Source organism: Schistocerca nitens, chromosome 10, assembly GCF_023898315.1.
Source record: "Schistocerca nitens isolate TAMUIC-IGC-003100 chromosome 10, iqSchNite1.1, whole genome shotgun sequence".
Lineage (NCBI taxonomy): Eukaryota > Metazoa > Arthropoda > Insecta > Orthoptera > Acrididae > Schistocerca > Schistocerca nitens.
The window spans coordinates 226,780,107-226,798,874 of NC_064623.1; the positions used below are offsets into that span (position 1 = coordinate 226,780,107).

General features: G+C 38.1%; 1 protein-coding gene across 1 annotated transcript in view; it reads left to right on the top strand.

Annotated features, from left to right (window-relative positions):
• Positions 1 to 18,768, top strand: part of LOC126210328 (zinc finger and SCAN domain-containing protein 30-like) — a 206,898-nt gene that overhangs the window by 42,252 nt on the left and 145,878 nt on the right. Inside the window, exon 4 of the mRNA XM_049939530.1 lies at positions 12,695 to 12,796. Coding sequence (XP_049795487.1) covers positions 12,695 to 12,796 — 102 coding nt within the window. The remainder of the gene's footprint in view (positions 1 to 12,694; positions 12,797 to 18,768) is intronic.

The window sequence follows — 18,768 nt, forward strand, 5'->3', positions numbered from 1 at the left end:
GGATATCTTGAAGAGGAAAGGAGTAGACTGGAAAGAGAGGTGACTGATACAGAATCTATATTTACACCAGAAAGTAAGGATAAGGATTGGAAATGAAATGTCAGAAGGAAGCAGCATTGGACGAGGTTTTAGACAAGGTTGTTGCCTTTCCCCACTGTTGTTTAATGTATACCTTGAAGAGATTATTGCGAAAAGTTTAGATGGGAAAAGAGGAATATGTATTGGTGGAAAGAGAATAGAATGTATAAGATTTGCTGATGACATGGTATTAGTGGCAGAAAGTGAGCGGACAGTGAATAACATGCTCAAAGATCTGAATGAAGCTTGTGTGGAATATGGGATGCAAATAAACACAGCAAAAACAAAGAGTATGGTCATCAGTACAAGATGCAGACTGTCCAATATTAAAATACGACAATCTACCATTAGCCAAGTAAGTGAATTTAAATATCTCGGAAGCACAATAACTGAAGACTTGAGATGTCACAAGGAGGTGAAAACTCGAATTGCCATAGCGAAGGAGGCATTCAACAGAAAGAGGAGACTCTTATGTGGCAAATTAGATAAAGGACTAAGGAAAAGGCTTGGCAAATGTTTTGTCTGGAGTGTGGCACTATATGGAGCAGAAACATGGACACTGAGACGAGAGGATGAAAAAAGGTTAGAAGCATTTGAGATGTGGATGTGGAGGAGAATGGAGAGAATAAGCTGGATGGAAAGAGTGAGTAATGAAAGAGTATTGGAAAGGGTTGGTGAGAAATGATGTCTGCTTAAGGTTGTAAGAGAAAGGAAAAAGAACTGGTTGGGACATTCATTGAGAAGGGAGTGCTTGCTAGAAGTTGCTTTGGAAGGATGATTGGTTTGTGGGAGAAGACTGAGAGGAAGAAGGAGATACAAGGTGATAGACGACATAAAGGGAAGAGGAAATTATGCAGACCTGAAGAGGATGGCAGAAGACCAGACAGCCTGGAGAACTACCATGTGAAAACCTGCCTTTAGGCAGAACACTGATGATAATGATGATGATAATCTGTGATACGATACTTTGCATTCGGAAGTTCTGCACTATTACGTTCATTCTTTTCTTCAAGCCTTTCCTGGTTGCTTTTTTCGTATGGTTGAACATACTTTGCACATCCTCTGAATTTTTCTTTTACCTTGTTGTGGTGGAATGTTTTCCGGGAAATGCTTTTCTGTAGATAGCCTTCTCACTTGCCACCCATGGAGCTCAGTGTGGGAGTGTCCTTGCTCACTGGTAATTCTGCACACCATACCGTTGTACATTTAAATACAAGTCTCTTCATATTTTCTTACTTTATTGTGGAGAATGCTTGCATTCAGTAGGTACTAAACCTGAGTACCTTTTAGCAGATATATAGCTTATGTCCTCCCCCCATGAACCATGGACCTTGCCGTTGGTGGGGAGGCTTGCGTGTCTCAGCGATACAGATAGCCGTACCGTAGGTGCAACCACAACGGAGGGGTATCTGTTGAGAGGCCAGACAAACGTGTGGTTCCTGAAGAGGGGCAGCAGCCTTTTCAGTAGTTGCAAGGGCAACAGTCTGGATGATTGACTGATCTGGCCTTGTAACAATAACCAAAACGGCCTTGCTGTGCTGGTACTGCGAATGGCTGAAAGCAAGGGGAAACTACGGCTGTAATTTTTCCCGAGGGCATGCAGCTTTACTGTATTATTACATGATGATGGCGTCCTCTTGGGTAAAATATTCTGGAGGTAAAATAGTCCCCCATTCGGATCTCCGGGCGGAGACTACTCAAGAGGATGTCGTTATCAGGAGAAACAAAACTTGCGTTCTACGGATCGGAGCGTGGAATGTCAGATCCCTTAATCGGGCAGGTAGGTTAGAAAATGTAAAAAGGGAAATGGATAGGTTAAAGTTAGATATAGTGGGAATTAGTGAAGTTCGGTGGCAGGAGGAACAAGACTTCTGGTCAGGTGACTACAGGGTTATAAACACAAAATCAAATAGCGGTAATGCAGGAGTAGGTTTAATAATGAATAGGAAAATAGGAATGTGGGTAAGCGACTACAAACAGCATAGTGAACACATTATTGTGGCCACGATAGATACGAAGCCCACACCTACTACAGTAGTACAAGTTTATATGCCAACTAGCTCTGCAGATGATGAAGAAATTGAAGAAATGTGTGATGAGATATAAGAAATTATTCAGATAGTGAAGCGTGACGAAAATTTAATAGCCATGGGTGACTGGAATTCGAGAGTAGGAAAAGGGAGAGAAGGAAACGTAGTGGGTGAATATGGATTGGGGGAGAGAAATGAAAGAGGAAGCCGCCTGGTAGAATTTTGCACAGAGCACAACTTAATCATAGCTAACACTTGGTTCAAGAATCATAAAAGAAGGTTGTATACATGGAAGAACCCTGGAGATACTAAAAGGTATCAGATAGATTATATAATGGTAAGACAGAGATTTAGGAACCAGGTTTTAAATTGTAACACATTTCCAGGGGCAGATGTGGACTCTGACCACAATCTATTGGTTATGACCTGTAGACTAAAACTGAAGAAACTGCAAAAAGGTGGGAACTTAAGGAGATGGGACCTGGATAAACTGAAAGAACCAGAGGTTGTACAGAGTTTCAGGGAGAGCATAACGGAACAATTGACACGAATGGGGGGAAAAAATACAGTAGAAGAAGAATGGGTAGCTTTGAGGGATGAAGTAGTGAAGGCAGCAGAGGATCAAGTAGGTAAAAAGACGAGGGCTAGTAGAAATCCTTGGGTAACAGAAGAAATATTGAATTTAATTGATGAAAGGATAAAATATAAAAATGCAGTAAATGAAGCAGGCAAAAAGGAATACAAACGTCTCAAAAATGAGATCGGCAGGAAGTGCAAAATGGCTAAACAGGGATGGCTAGAGACGACAAATGTAAGGATGTAGAGGCTTATCTCACTAGGGGTAAGATAGATACTGCCTACAGGAAAATGAAAGAGACCTTTGGATATAAGAGAACCACTTGTATAAACATAAAGAGCTCAGATGGAAACCCAGTTCTAAGCAAAGAAGGGAAAGCAGAAAGGTGGAAGGAGTATATAGAGGGCGATGTACTTGAGGACAATGTTATGGAAATGGAAGAGGATGTAGATGAAGATGAAATGGGAGATACGATACTGCGTGAAGAGTTTGACAGAGCACTGAAAGACCTGAGTGGAAACAAGGCCCCCGGAGTAGACAACATTCCATTGGAACCACTGACGGCCTTGGGAGAGCCAGTTCTGACAAAACTCTCCCATCTGGTGAGCAAGATGTATGAAACAGGCGAAATACCCTCAGACTTCAAGAAGAATATAATAATTCCAATCCCAAAGAAAGCAGGTGTTGACAGATGTGAAAATTACCGAACAGTCAGTTTAATAAGCCACAGCTGCAAAATACTAACACGAATTATTTACAGACGAATGGAAAAACTAGTAGAAGCCAACCTCGGGGAAGATCAGTTTGGATTCCGTAGAAATACTGGAACACATGAGGCAATACTGACCTTACGACTTATCTTAGAAGAAAGATTAAGGAAAGGCAAACCTACGTTTCTAGCATTTTTAGACTTAGAGAAAGCTTTTGACAATGTTGACTGGAATACTCTCTTTCAGATTCTGAAGGTGGCGGGGGTAAAATACAGGGAGCGAAAGGCTATTTACAATTTGTACAGAAACCAGATGGCAGTTATAAGAGTTGAGGGACATGAAAGGGAAGCAGTGGTTGGGAAGGGAGTAAGACAGGGTTGTAGCCTCTCCCCGATGTTATTCAATCTGTATATTGAGCATGCAGTAAAGGAAACAAAAGAAAAATTTGGAGTAGGTATTAAAATCCATGGAGAAGAAATAAAAACTTTGAGGTTCGCCGATGACATTGTAATTCTGTCAGAGACAGCAAAGGACTTGGAAGAGCAGTTGAATGGAATGGATAGCGTCTTGAAAGGAGGATATAAGATGAACATCAACAAAAGCAAAACGAGGATAATGGAATGTAGTCGAATTAAGTCGGGTGATGCTGAGGGAATTAGATTAGGAAATGAGACACTTAAAGTAGTAAAGGAGTTTTGCTATTTGGGGAGCAAAATAACTGATGATGGTCGAAGTAGAGAGGATATAAAATGTAGACTGGCAATGGCAAGGAAAGCGTTTCTGAAGAAGAGAAATTTGTTAACATCGAGTATAGATTTAAGTGTCAGGAAGTCTTTTCTGAAAGTATTTGTATGGAGTGTAGCCATGTATGGAAGTGAAACATGGACGATAAATAGTTTGGACAAGAAGAGAATAGAAGCTTTCGAAATGTGGTGCTACAGAAGAATGCTGAAGATTAGATGGGTAGATCACATAACTAATGAGGAAGTATTGAATAGCATTGGGGAGAAGAGAAGTTTGTGGTACAACTTGACCTGAAGAAGGGATCGGTTGGTAGGACATGTTCTGAGGCATCAAGGGATCACCAATTTAGTATTGGAGGGAAGCGTGGAGGGTAAAAATCGTAGAGGGAGACAAAGAGATGAATACACTAAGCAGATTCAGAAGGATGTAAGTTGCAGTAGGTACTGGGAGATGAAGAAGCTTGCACAGGATAGAGTAGCATGGAGAGCTGCATCAAACCAGTGTCAGGACTGAAGACCACAACAACAACAACAACATAGCTTATGTAGTGCATTAAAGTTTTCTGCATAGTGGCAAACTGTAAACTCAAATTATACGTACCTTGTTCAGTGGTGAATTTTGGTCCTGGGATCTTGTTGCGCAGATAAAGATGTAAATAAAACATTTTTTCTTTCTTTCACTACAAGCTTTTATTAGAACTTGTCAAAGCTCTGTAAACTGAACACACATAATATGCCAATAAAACACACAGTGACACTGTCTGATACAATCTGAGTCAAAATTAGTAATGAACCAATCGAACCTGTTGTAAAATAAGTTATGTGATCGCAGCAGTGATCTTATTTATAATCCGTCAATGATCAGTGTATTTCAAAGAAGTTAATAAAAGGCAGTATATGTTACTATAAAGATGTCGATCATATGATGCACGCAGATTCTCCAGGAGATGTTCTTTGTTTTCTGAGTCACTGGTTTGATGTGGCCCGCCATGAATTCCTCTCCTGGGTCAACCTCCTCATCCCAGAGTAGCACTTGCAGCCTACTTCCCCAATTATTTGCTGGATGTATTCCAATCTATGTCTTCCTCTATAGTTTTTGCCTTCTACAGCTCTCTCTAGTACAGAGAAGTCATTACCTTTTTGTCAGTGCTAGTCTGCTATTGATGCCCTACATGATCTGTCTGTCACTTGTTATTTTGCTGCCTAGGTAGTAGAATTATTTAACTACACCCACTTTGTAACCATCAATCTTGATGTTAAGTTTCTCGCTGTTTTCATTTCTGCTACTTCTCATTACTTTAGTCTTTCTTTGAATTAGTCTCAATGCATATTTTGTACTCATTAGACTGTTCCATTCAGCAGATCGTGTTACTATTCTTCACTTTTGCTCAAGATGGCAATGTGATCAGCAAATTGTATCCTTTCACCTTGAATTTTAACCCCACTCCTGACTCTTTAATTTATTTCCATCACTGTTTCTTTGATGTACAGACTGAACAGTAGGGGCAAAAGAATACATCCCTGTCTTACATGCTTTTTAATCTGAGCACTTCGTCCTTGGTCGTCCACTCTTATTATTTCCTCTTGGCTCTTGTGCATATTGTATATTATCCATCTCTCCCTATAGCTTACCCCTATTGTTCTCAGAATTTCAAACATCTTGCATCATTTTATTGTTTTGAATGCTTTTTCCAGGTTGACATGTTTTGATCTTTCTTTAATCTTGCTTCCATTATCAACTGTGATGTCAGAATTCTCTCTCTGATGCCTTTACCTTTCCTAAAGCCAAACTGATCGTCATCTAACACATCCTCAGTTTTCTTTTCCATTCTTCTGTATATTACTCGTGTGTAAGCAGCTTGGATACATGAGCTGTTAAGCTGATTGTGTGACAATTCTCACACCCATCTTGTCTTACAGTGTTCGGAATTGTGTGGATGATATTTTTCTGAAAGTCAGGTGGTATGCTGCCAGACTCATACATTATACACACCAACATGAATAGTCATTTTGTTGCCACTTCCTGCAATGATTTTAGAAATTTTGAGGGAATGTTATCTATCTCTTCTGCCTTATTAGATCTTATGTCCTCCAAAGCTCTCCTAAATTCTAATTGTAATACTGGATACCCTATCTCTCCTAAATCGACTCTTGTTTCTTCTTCTATCACATCAGACAAATTTTCCCCCTCATAGAGGCCTGAAATGTAATATTTCCACCTATCCACTCTCACCTCTGCACTTAACAGTGGAATTCCGGTTGCACTCTTTATGTTACCACCCTTGCTTTTAATTTCACTGAAGGTTGTTTTGACTTTCCTATATGTTGAATCAGTCCTTCTGCCAATCATTTCTTTTTTGATTTCTTCACATTTTTCTTGCAGCCATTTCACCTTAGCTTCCCTGCACTTCCTATTTGTCTCATTCCTCAGCAACTTGTATTTCTATATTCCTGAATTTCCCTGAATGTTTTTGTACTTATTTCTTTCATCGCTCAACTGAAATATTTTCTTCTGTTTTCCATAGCTTCTTCGCAGTTACTTCTCTGTACGTATGTATTTCTTTCCAACTTCTGTGGTTGCCCTTTTTAGAGATGTCCATTCCTCTTCAACTGTACTGCCTACTGGGCGACTCTTTATTGCTGTATCTACAGCCTTAGAGGACTTCAAGCATACCTCATCATTATTTAGCACTTCTGTATTCCACTTCTTTGAGTATTGATTCTTCCAGATGAATCTCTTAAACTTCGGTGTACTCTTCATCATTACTGCATTGTGATCTGAGTCAATATCTGTTCCTGGATACACCTTACAATACTGTATCTGATTTCAGAATATCTGTTTGAGCATCATGTAATGTAACTGAAATCTTCCCGTATCACTCAGCCTTTTCCAAGTACACCTTCTCCTCATGTGATTCTTGAACAGAGTATTCGCTATTACGAGCTGAAATTTATTACAAAACTCAGTTAGTCTTTCTCCTCTCTCATTCCTTGTCCCAAGCCCATATTTTCCTGTAAACTTTTCTTGTGCTCCTTCCCTTACAACTGCATTCCAGTCCCCCATGATTGTTAAGATTTTCATCTCCCTTCAATATCCTCATACACTTCCTCTATCATCTTCAGCTTGTGACATCTGCATGTATACCTGAACTATCGTTGTCGATGTTGGTTTGCTGTTGATTCTGATAAGAACAACCCTATCATCGAACTGTTCACAATAATACACTCTCTGCCCTATCTTCCTATTCATTACAAACCCAACTCCCATTATACCATTTTCTGCTGCTGTTGATATTGCACTATACTCATCTGACCTATAATCCTTGTTTTCTTTTCATTTCACTTACTGACCCCTACGATAACTAGATTGAGTGTTTGCATTTCTCTTTTCAGGTTTTCTAGCTTTCCTACAACTTTCAAGCTTCTGACCTTCCACGTCCTAACTCGTAGATGGTTATCCTTTCGTCGGAGATGTTAGTCGCGTGATTTAGGTGGGGTAAACTATTTAAGCACTTTCATATGAATGTTTTATGATCTCAGGAAATACATAGTTGTTTATGGAACAGCTAGGTTGAAATTTACTAATTTGGATGAGTATATGTTTCAAAGACTTGGTTTACAAAATATGTAATTAGTTACTAAAATACAAAAGGTTACAGGATTACTTTGTGTGTGTACACTCGGAATTACCAGTGTGTGAGTAGAATTTTCATACAGAAAATTATTATAGTTTATGCAAATTTTTAATTATTGGCTTAAACTATTAATGATAGGTGTCATTTGACCCAGAAAATTTAGAGTAGCTGGGATCTTAACGAGTACAGTGGCTAAGTGTTCAATAGAAAATTTGGACGTGTCCCATCTCCAGTAGTGGTAATCTTCTAAGTTAATTAGTTTTAGGAAAATTAAGACATGTTAAAGTGAAATCTTGTGTCATAGGTCTCCGGTGAAATGTCAGTATGTTAAATTTGACTTATTAGCTTAGTTGAAACTCCCTATTTCATATTGTAATAAAATTTTCAATTATTAATAACTTGCAATTAACGTAGTTTCTAGGAAACTAAATGCGCCATTGTAATCAGCATATGAATAATTGTATTCTGAATAGTGAAATTGCATGAAGCATTGTGTGATTAATGTTGTAAAAGATTCAAGCCTGTATTATGTATACACTACATACAATAGTAGATTCAAAAAGGAAAATGAATAGAGGAAAAAAAATTAATGAGAGTGCAAAAAAGCTTTCTATAGGCAAGATCGCATAAATACGATTTTTCAACAACTGGTCTAGTCTTCAGAAATGTTTATTACAAAATGTGTTCATTGTGAGCTGCAACCTCATGCCAGGTTATCATATTAGTAGGTAAAATGTAGCTTATTATGCAAGTCTTCGTCAGAAATAAAACATTTACAATTAAAAAGCACTATGTGCACTATGTGCTATGTATGTGTAGTGCTCACAGATGACTAATTCTCTTGGTTCATCAATGAATGGAACATGTCAAACTGACATAAATAGATAAGCAGTTGTACATATTACGGTATGTTGTGTTTTTTAAAACTCAACAATCATCTGTGAACAGTACATACACAGACGTGGCCACAAGGTGCTTTTTGACTGTAAATTTATGACAAGCCTTTGCATAATGCACTACATTTTATCCACTCATATGACAACTTAGGCTGAGGTTACAGCTCGCAGTGCAACATTTTGTAACAAAAAATTAGTAAGTCTTTATATGAAAGTTTTTTACCAAGTAAACAGATTGCGCCTTCTCATGTGTTAACATGAGAAGTTTCAATAATAGGAGTGCAATAATGCCAAATGCAGTGGTTCCAGCTTGCTACCTTATACCATGAATGAATCTTCCTCATAGACTGTGCACATTCTATTTGTCTAGACTTCATTCCGTTACAGTTGTGCCTGTGCTGAAACCTTGAATCTTCAAGCAAATTCAAATTGCTATAGACGAATACATGTTACGACTTCCTTTAAGAACAGTTATATTGTGTGTCCAGATACTATTACTTAATGTAGAGAAACATTGCATGTACAGTTAGTTTGAGTTCTTATATTTGAATCTATACATTCAATTCTGACATACATTAAGAAGCAGATGAACCGATAGTTCTTGTTGTGTCTTCTGTTCGCTGTGACACCAGCAGCATTGTTACGGGTGCTTAATATTTGATGGCGCACCTCGTTACTTTGAGCCAGGAAGCTGAATCGTGGAACAAATACAAAGCCCCACAGATACTGTCCCTCCTGAAAATGCAGCAAAAGCCGCCCTATCTTTAAGGCTCATGGCATTCATGTGTATCATGTTAAATGAAAAAAAAAATAGTTATAATGGTAATAATCATAATAAAAGCTCAAAAGAGTTTTCTGCTTTCAACTGCAGCCATTATTCATCATTTAGACAGACATGGGGTTCACATGCTCTACTGGTGTGATGTGTTGCACCACAATGAGTGCATCCAGTTCTTTATTGAAAGTGTGGCTCATGTAATATACTAATAAAAAACTAAGGTAGTTACATTTCAAGATACAAAAATAGTTCTTAAGATATTTGTATTGAAATGTATGCGAAAACTTTTGCTGAAAATGGAGGACAGTTAGCTCGATTCAAGTATTTGAACTTCCTGCACCGGGAAAAGTCAAAATCTTCCTGCGAAATGGAGGAACACCTCCATTTCTCTAAAATAAGCTCCATGACCAGCAATGACTTTGACTGTAAGAGACCTTCTGAAATAGCAGAAAAAAGAAATGTTCTCACTGTTTTTTTTTAGTGTGATTCCTCATAGTTAAATACTATATTGCCATCCAGTGCTGCACATTTCAAGCTAAACAATCAGTGCCATGTGTCTACCCTGTAATGCTATTATACATTGTCTCTAACAGATTTAATATGGTGCAGATGTTATGTTTAGTGCGAACATGCCACCATTTTCCATGATGTATATTACATTAAGGTCCTTGTGAAGTGTTGAACCAGCTCTAGGTGTTAATTTTTCATGCATTGCAACAGGAACAGCGCCTGCTCGACTGCCTGTAATTTATTTATTTACATTTTCTTTGCGTGAAGCCATCAAAATGATAGCACTATTCTCTTTTCCCTTAAAAATCTGCAGAGCAGTAAGCTTTATCGAGCTGTTTAGCTCATGCATGCACTGCCTGAGCCTAATCAGTAGCAGCAGCAGCAGCAGCAGCTTTATTCATCCGTAGATCTCTTTTTACAAGGCTATAGGACATGTCAAAGTATTTACATGTTTAGATCAATTTAAAAAAAGCTAATTCGTGCACACATATATTTACAAAATTCTAGTTAGAGGCAATTATTAGATTTACTCCCGGTATACAGTACTTTTCTTACAAATAACTTATTAAATAATGTAATGCCACACTGTTCACTTATATCTCACTATCAGTCACTGCACACACTATGCACAGATTGTTTCATAACACTTCATCCCCCCCCCCACACACACACACACGTGATCTCTGGGCCATTTTCTGTATCGCAACTTCCCATTTGCTGTTAGTATTATGCTATGCATAGCTTGGGGGTGAGTATTTCTAGAAAGAAAGAAGGAAAAGAAAACATAAATTGAAGGTGTTATGTGGAATGTTGGATGTTTTATCATCATTATTATTGTTATTATTATTTATTTGTATAACATTCTTCATCAAACCCCTACTCTGTTTTAATTAAGTAATCCTTCAATGTATAAAATGTGTTGCATAACAGGTACTTTTTAGCTGCCTTTTTAAATAAGTGTATTTTGGCAATTTCTTTAATCTCTTTTGGTAATTTATTGTACAGTTTTATTCCTTGGTAGAAAATGCTGTTTTGAGTGTTATGTTTATTTTTTTCTTGGTAAATGTAAGTTGAGTCTATCTCTTGTTGCATGGTCACGGACAGAGTTGTTTGTGCAGTAATTAGCAATGTTATTTTTGATGTGTATAACTGACTGGTAAATGTATTCACATGGAGCAGTTAAAATCCCCAGTGTTCTGAACACATCTTTACAATGACCTCGACTAGTATTTTTGCTTATTATTCTTATGGCTCTTTTCTGGAGTTTGAAAACTGTGTTCATATTTTGTGCATTTGTTCCCCAAAAAAGAATTCCATAGCTAAGAATTGAGTGTACATATGAATAATATGTGACTAAAAGACAATGCATGTTACACACTGATGATAGGATTCTAAGTGCATAACATGTGATGACATTCTGTTTGCAAGTACCTTTGTGTGTTCACACCACTTCAACTAAGAATCAATATTCACTCCTAGAAATTTTGCATTTGTTACACAGCCTATAGATGTGCCATCTACATTTAATTTAACATTGTCATGTTTCCAATTCAAACTGAAATTCATGGTATTAGTTTCCTTTATGTTCAATGTCACTTTATTGCTTATTGACCAACCATAAACTTCCTTGAGAGTTTCATTTGCTTTCTCGGCAAGGAGTTCTCGTGTTTGCTCAGTGACTATAATATTGCTGTCATCAGTGAAGAGAATTTTTTCACCATGAGTAACACTACTGGGAAAGTCATTGATGTATATCAGGAACAGTATTGGTCGTAATATGCTACTTTGTGAACCCCTATATTAATGTATTTTGATTCTGATAAGTGTTTTACTGAATGTTTAGATCTATTTGAAGTATGTGTTATCTCTACTCTTTGTACCCTATCTTATAGGTATGATTGAAAGCCCTTAATTCATATTCACATTGGTTTCCTTATATGTTTCATCCCAGCTTTGTTTTTCTAGCTCTTTTGAAAAATCTTTTATTTAGGTTTCTGATAGATGTCGTTTGTAGGCTTATAGTTTAAGAAATGATTCAGTGCCTGATTTTACTGTTGTTATTTGACAAAGAATAGAAGTCATTCTATTTGTCATCAGATCTCTTCATCTGATATGCAAAATCCCATTTCAACTATGCTATTGTGTATTGAAAAGCTAATGTTTGGCATTTTTGGAGTTCATTTCTGCAGAATTTTTGACAGTTTTGGCAAAGCTGAATTTATTAGGTACTCTGTTTGCAGACAAAAGTGCTCAGGATGATCACTTTATGCTTCACTGACTTAAGAGCATTACTGTGGAACACATTAGTCATCATTTCAATTTGTACTTCTATCGTGCGATGTTCATGAACACATTTTATAACTGCTATGTGTTTACTTACATAAACTGTCACACCACCACCTTTATTTTGTTGCTTAAAGTAAATGTTTGCTAGTAAGTAGCCTCCTAATCTATATTAGTTCACTAGGTTCAGTTACAGTTGTTTTCTTCTATGAATATTTACAACAAGTAGATTTTGTTTTTGAGATATTATACATTTTAGTGCAATCCCTGTAAAGATGCTATTCCTTCTTGTTGATTTATCACTCTGCCTGAGTCGCATTTATTTAAGTTATGTTGCTGTGTTGCACTTGTTAGATATATGGAAATCAAAGGAAATGGGCTGTTAAGATTCTGCTCAACAGTTTGCCATACCCTATCTCTTGCCTTATAGCACATTTTCTTTCAACTGTTTCAGATATGTCCACCTTCTGCAGACTTTGCTGTGTCTGGCACATTCAATATTGAGAAAATGGAGGACGAGGAAGACGAGAAAGCAGTGAGCGAAGATGTTGGGCAGGTGGGTCACATTCCATTGTAACACAGTGACTCAATAGTTGATACACACGAATGTGCATTTGCGTGAGGCCCATATGAAATAACTCCAAATAATTAATATTCCATACATACCATTGCAGATTCTGTGCTGATTCTGAATGACTAACTTGCTTGTGAACTTAATGTCATGTTACATAATTTGTTTTGAGGTTCCCTAAACTTTAAATGCAGATTAAGGACAGATGTAGGCCAAAATGCATTCTTGTACTTAAACATATTTATCTAGAAAAATATTACAGCTAAAATAGTAAAACTTGAGACAATTATATAGAATATAATGCTTGGTATTCTATGCAGTTTTTGTTTGAAAACGTGCATTGACATACATTTTATAAGCATTTGAATTTTTAGTTACCATTGTTTTTATTATGTACCATCTCTCGTAAACCAGTCAGGCAATAAAACTGGAATTTCACAATAATCATCTTGCGGTTGAAGCTCTTTTTTTCCGTGTTTGCTTTAACAATATGTATGTTTTTGGATAGGGTCCGCCTTTAGCAAAACACAATTTTGTTTTTTAACCCCAACATCTTCCACTGGAATTGCAGCATCTTCAGTGGGCTTCTATTTTTTATCTTTTTACCACATCAGAAAAACCCACTGAAGATGCTGCAACTGCAGTGAAACATGTTTGGGTTAAAAAACAAAATTATGTTTTGCTAACTGCGGACCCTATCCAAAAACATACATTTGGAATTTCACAGTTTACATCTGCATAAGAGGTTCATAAAATGTGTGGAACAGTTTTTTGTTTAACGTCATAGTTGGTATGAAATTAATTTTTCAGTTTTGTGTTACCCAGGACCGCTCTATTTTTCTCAAATTTTAAAGGAGAACTTTTCTCAGAGAAAAGATAGTGGAAAAGTGCCGCACAGGATTATTCAGTTAGGCCTAGTAATTCTTTAGAACCATGCCAACTTGCAGGATGTTAGCTTTTATAATTCCTGAGAAAAGCAGCATTGTAGCTCAAAAAAGTCAGTTTATGGCAGTTTGCATTTAAAACTTTTATTGCAATTTTTGACAGTATTGCAGTTTTTGACAATATTGCTATACCTCTTCTGAGTAATGCTGCCCATATTTATATTTTTTGCCCGCATCTCGTGGTCATGCGGTAGCGTTCTCGCTTCCCACGCCCGGGTTCCTGGGTTCGATTCCCGGCGGGGTCAGGGATTTTCTCTGCCTCGTGATGGCTGGGTGTTGTGTGCTGTCCTTAGGTTAGTTAGGTTTAAGTAGTTCTAAGTTCTAGGGGACTTATGACCACAGCAGTTGAGTCCCATAGTGCTCAGAGCCATTTGAACCATTTATATTCTTTATTTTCTTCTTTATCTTTCTGGAGTAACCTCTTCCCCTGCCTCCTTTGCCTAGCCAAGTTTTGCATTATTTCTTTTGCTGCCTGAGCTTTCTCCAGTCGCGCTTCGTCAATGCTCTGAATATCTTCAGTGTGAATGCACGTGGGTGGAAGCCTATTCTCTGCAGGCATTTAATTCTACCTACATTTCCGCTATTGAACACTAGACAGAAATCTCATGCAGCTATCTTCACAACAATTGAGGACACAAATACTGTTTTTGGACAATGCATCCGTATACAGTGATTGTAGCTCATTTGTATTCTGTGTTTTCCCATCTACACATTTTTTCAGCAGTTCAGGATTGTCTAGGTACCTGAAAGTTTGTTTTATAACATCTAAAATAACAAGTGGAAAATTATGTTTGTGGCTGTATGGCTTTCCACTGGCTTCCGCTTGAAGATATTTGCACCATGATATGTCACAAAGGGAATGTTACAGATTATCATCTGTGGAAAATTTGTGAAAGAATATTGCCCACATGGCTTGCTGCATTGTTTTCACACTGTGTAAGTTATCCCTGATAGCTTTTCCATAGTATATTTGTAAAGTGTGAATTTCCTACTCTGTCACTCTCAACATCTCCCAGTGGCTTTTCATCTTCTAAAAGCCACATTGTAAACAAAGGAACAAGCAAGGACAATCTTTCTCATAGCCTTCTTGTCTCATCTGCTGTTCATTTTGATTGTGTGAACAAAAAATTAATGCACAAAAAATTTCTAGTGTAAAGAAGGTGTGGATCACAGCATAGTAAGAGGGGGCATGGCAGGTGCAGACACCCAAACATAATTTTTTAAAACATATTTTGTCCCAGAATTTGATTATGAAACTTTGCAACATTATTTTTAAAGAATAACTTCAATAAATTACCCAATTAAAAAAAAATTCAAATTGTTTCACAGTTTTGCCCTACATCTGCCCTCCCTATGTAAAAATTAAAATGGAAAGAAGACTAAAATAGACAAATTTGTGACCTACCGACAAACTGGATACTGTTATTGAATTTCATATGTGATCTTTTGAGATGATTTAATTGTTTGCTCAAGATGATTGCAACAGTTAATTGTTGTTGACAATTCAAGTTTCTCCTTTCTGATTCCTCAAGGACCTGCAGTGGTACTGTGTTTCAGTGCTCAGAGGCAAGGACGGAAGTGAAATCTCTGTGGACAGAAGATGTCTATTTTTCAAGTTGCAGTCGATAGTCCTAGGCCACTGCTTCTCTGAGCTGTCGGTACTGGGCGTATTTTGTGAGGTCAGCAGCTCATCGTAGAGTGGACACTGTAAGGATGTAACACACCAGAACACAGCCGCCCCAGTCTCACTTTTCCCAGCTTCTCTTGGGTCCAACAGTTGCAGCTAGACAACTACAATGAAAACACACTCTGATCTTTGCAGTTGCCACCTTTAGTCAGAATACAGTTTTGCTGTTCATTACCTGGGGCAGAAGATACTAGTAATGTCACTTTGTACAGGTGTCACCATTTTCACTCGGTGTGCAAGACTAGGTCGGTTGTTGCCGAGTCGTAATACGTTCAGCCGCGTGGGAAGAAGTTGCTATAACCACCTCCCTCTGTCACCTCGATCGTTATCTCGTGGACTCGCCCCTTTTCTAGCATTTTAGCATACCCACGTGCTTTCAGCTATCTCCAGCCCATTAGTAATGCAGGTGGTGGTTAGGATACTTTTATAGTTTCATGCTGCATTTATCCTTCTTCTTCGGTTAATATCTCTGTCTCACTCACATTTAAATAGTATTCATATGTGAGTGGGGGCTGCTCTCAGCTCTCTTTTTCTTAATACTGATAGAAACAGGGTGACCCAAAATCTGTTAACATTTGAAAATGCAGTAACCTGTGGAATAACGTAGGTATAAAGATGAAACTTGACACACGTGCCTGAAATGACACGGGGTATTATTGAAATCAAAAACAGAGTGCAAAAACTGTCCAACAGATGGTATGGGACAACAAGAAGTCAGTGATGCTGTGTGAGAATCGTGTATAAAATGAGTTGTAGTTAAAGAGGGAGTCAGATATGCCAGCAGTCGCAGTGAGTTGACTTTACCAGAAAAACCATTGTCAGTGAAAAACCTGCTGCAGTAGCTTTGTAATTGTAATAAGAATGTTATTTGAATGGGTAAAGTTCCTGTTACAAGCATTACTGCAAATAAAATGATCACGAAGTTTGAAGCAACAGTCTGTTCACGTGATCAGCCCCGTAGTGGGTGACAATACACGAGTGCTGCTCCTGCTCAGACAGTTCAGGAAGAACTGGAGACTGTAGCAGGTTCATATCTGTGGAGTGAGGTCACAATGGAATTCCATTCACTGCTATTTGAAGGGTATTAAGGCTTGCCTTCCAGTGCTATCCTACAAACTGTGAACTGTTAGCCATCGATTTCGTGAGAGCATTTGGGATAGGTGACGATCAGTTGTCTAATGTGTTGCCGACCGACAGAGCCAATTTCACACTCTGTGTGTCTGTCAGTGTCCACATCCGAGGATTTTAGAAACTGCTGTGGAAGTCCATTGTGTGGTGAGAAAATCACAGTGTGGTGTGGATTTACCACATCAGTTGTAATCTGACCCTTTGAGGAAATGGTGGGTGCCCTTTTTCAAACAGTCAGTGTGACGGGTACGAGGCCGATAAACACTCGGGTGGAAGAAAAAACTTTTCTGCGGGACGCGCTTGTGAAAGATCTCTTTGTGGACATCGATTGACGAGGATCGTGCCCTGAACAGCCACTTCCGTCACGCTTGTCCTCCCAGGTCCTCAGACCTCACTCCGTTTGATTATCTGTCTGACCTCATTAGGGATGCTAAAAGACAACCTCTGACAACAGTATCTCACCTTACTTACTGATATGTTGTACAGTGCTGTTCACAGTGTTATCTCCTGGCTACAGGCATTGTTGATGAATGACAGCTGATATGTTAAGCATTTTTTAAAAGGAGCATGTTCTTTGCTAGAAATCAGTTGTTATGCTAATTATTGCTTTTGTTTTATATGAAGCACCATCTGCTAGTCATTTTGTGCACTTTGAGTGGTTTCAGTAAAATCCCACGTCATTTCGAGCACGTATGTCAATTTTTACTTCTCGACCTACATTATTTCGAGAAGTCACTTTCTTCAGTCTCGTAAGTAAGAATGACCTCCTGCAAGTAGGGATGAAGCCATTTGCTATCCACAGTGGAGTCTGCGTAAGATATCGAGCAAGTCCCTTCCCGCTTATAAATCTCCTTTCCGAAAGGTAGTGACAGTCACTGCGTCCTAGGAATTACGGTGCGAGATATTCACAACCTGTCTCCTGACGAGTGGACACAGCTGGGACGTCCACCCCGTGGACTGTCCGTCATTGGTGTGTTGCTGACATCTGTGTAAAGTAGAGGAAGATCAAGCTTTATATCGAGTATCTGGCTGTAGAATGTTACATTCATCTTCCGGCAAAAGTAGCTTAGTGGGAAATGACTTTGAGTAGCAAAGAGATGCACCAACCAGTGCTGTATACTCCTTCTTCTAGGTGTACATAGGGAATGCAAAAAGAAGTGTCCCATGTTCTTACTTAGTATTCAAGGCCATTACTTTATAATACATATATTAGCTACCTTTCATAAGTATTATCACAAGATGCCAAATTTATTTTGTTTACTGATAATAAAAACTTTGCAGTAAATAGTAACTCGAGTATACTATTGGAAAGATTGGTTAATGTAATTGTCATGGGCATGCCAGTAGAATCTAACACTACTGGTTCTAAACCAGTTCTTTGTCACCAAACTTTGAAAAGACACACAATACTTAGTTCAGAACTTGAAAGAGATTTCTACGTAGTAAATGCCAGAAACTGATGACGAGCAGATAGAAGAGGTTGACAGTGTTACATTTGTGGGATTACACATTGATAATAAATTCAGTTGATAGAATCATACCACCTAACTGCTGAAAAGTCTGTGGCTGTTGTCTCGCTGATATAAAAAAAAAAAATCTAGTATTGCTTCACTTAACTTCCATGCCATAATGCCACACGGGATCATTTTTTGGTGTAACTCATCAAGTGAAACTGAAGTTTTGCAAGTCCAAAAGTGTGCAATACAAATTATTTGTGTTGTAAATTCAAGAACATCACGCAGAGGCATGTTTGAGCAACTGGGGTTACTAGCTGTGGCTTCCCAATATATTTATTGCTTAGTGAAATTTGTGATGAATGATATATATCTTTCAAATGAACAGTTCATTTCAGGGAATGAATACTATAAATAATAAAATTGATGTCCATTATTCAGCCACCTCTTTGTATTCGATCGATGAATTTCTGAGTAGAACTGCTTGATCAGTTCGCTTCTTTTCTGATTTTTCCCTTTCCCACAGTATGTGATTTAGTTTCACACATTCATGTGCTACAGATGCAGTTTCTCAGAAATTTCCTTCTCAAATTAAGGCCAATGTTTGATAATGGTAGATTTTTTGTGGCCAGGAACGCCCTCTTCACTTGCGCCAGTCTGCTTTTTATGTCCTCCTTACTTTGTTCAGGATGTGATTTTTGCTTCCAAGGTAGCAGAAGTGCTTTACTTCATTTGTTTAATGGT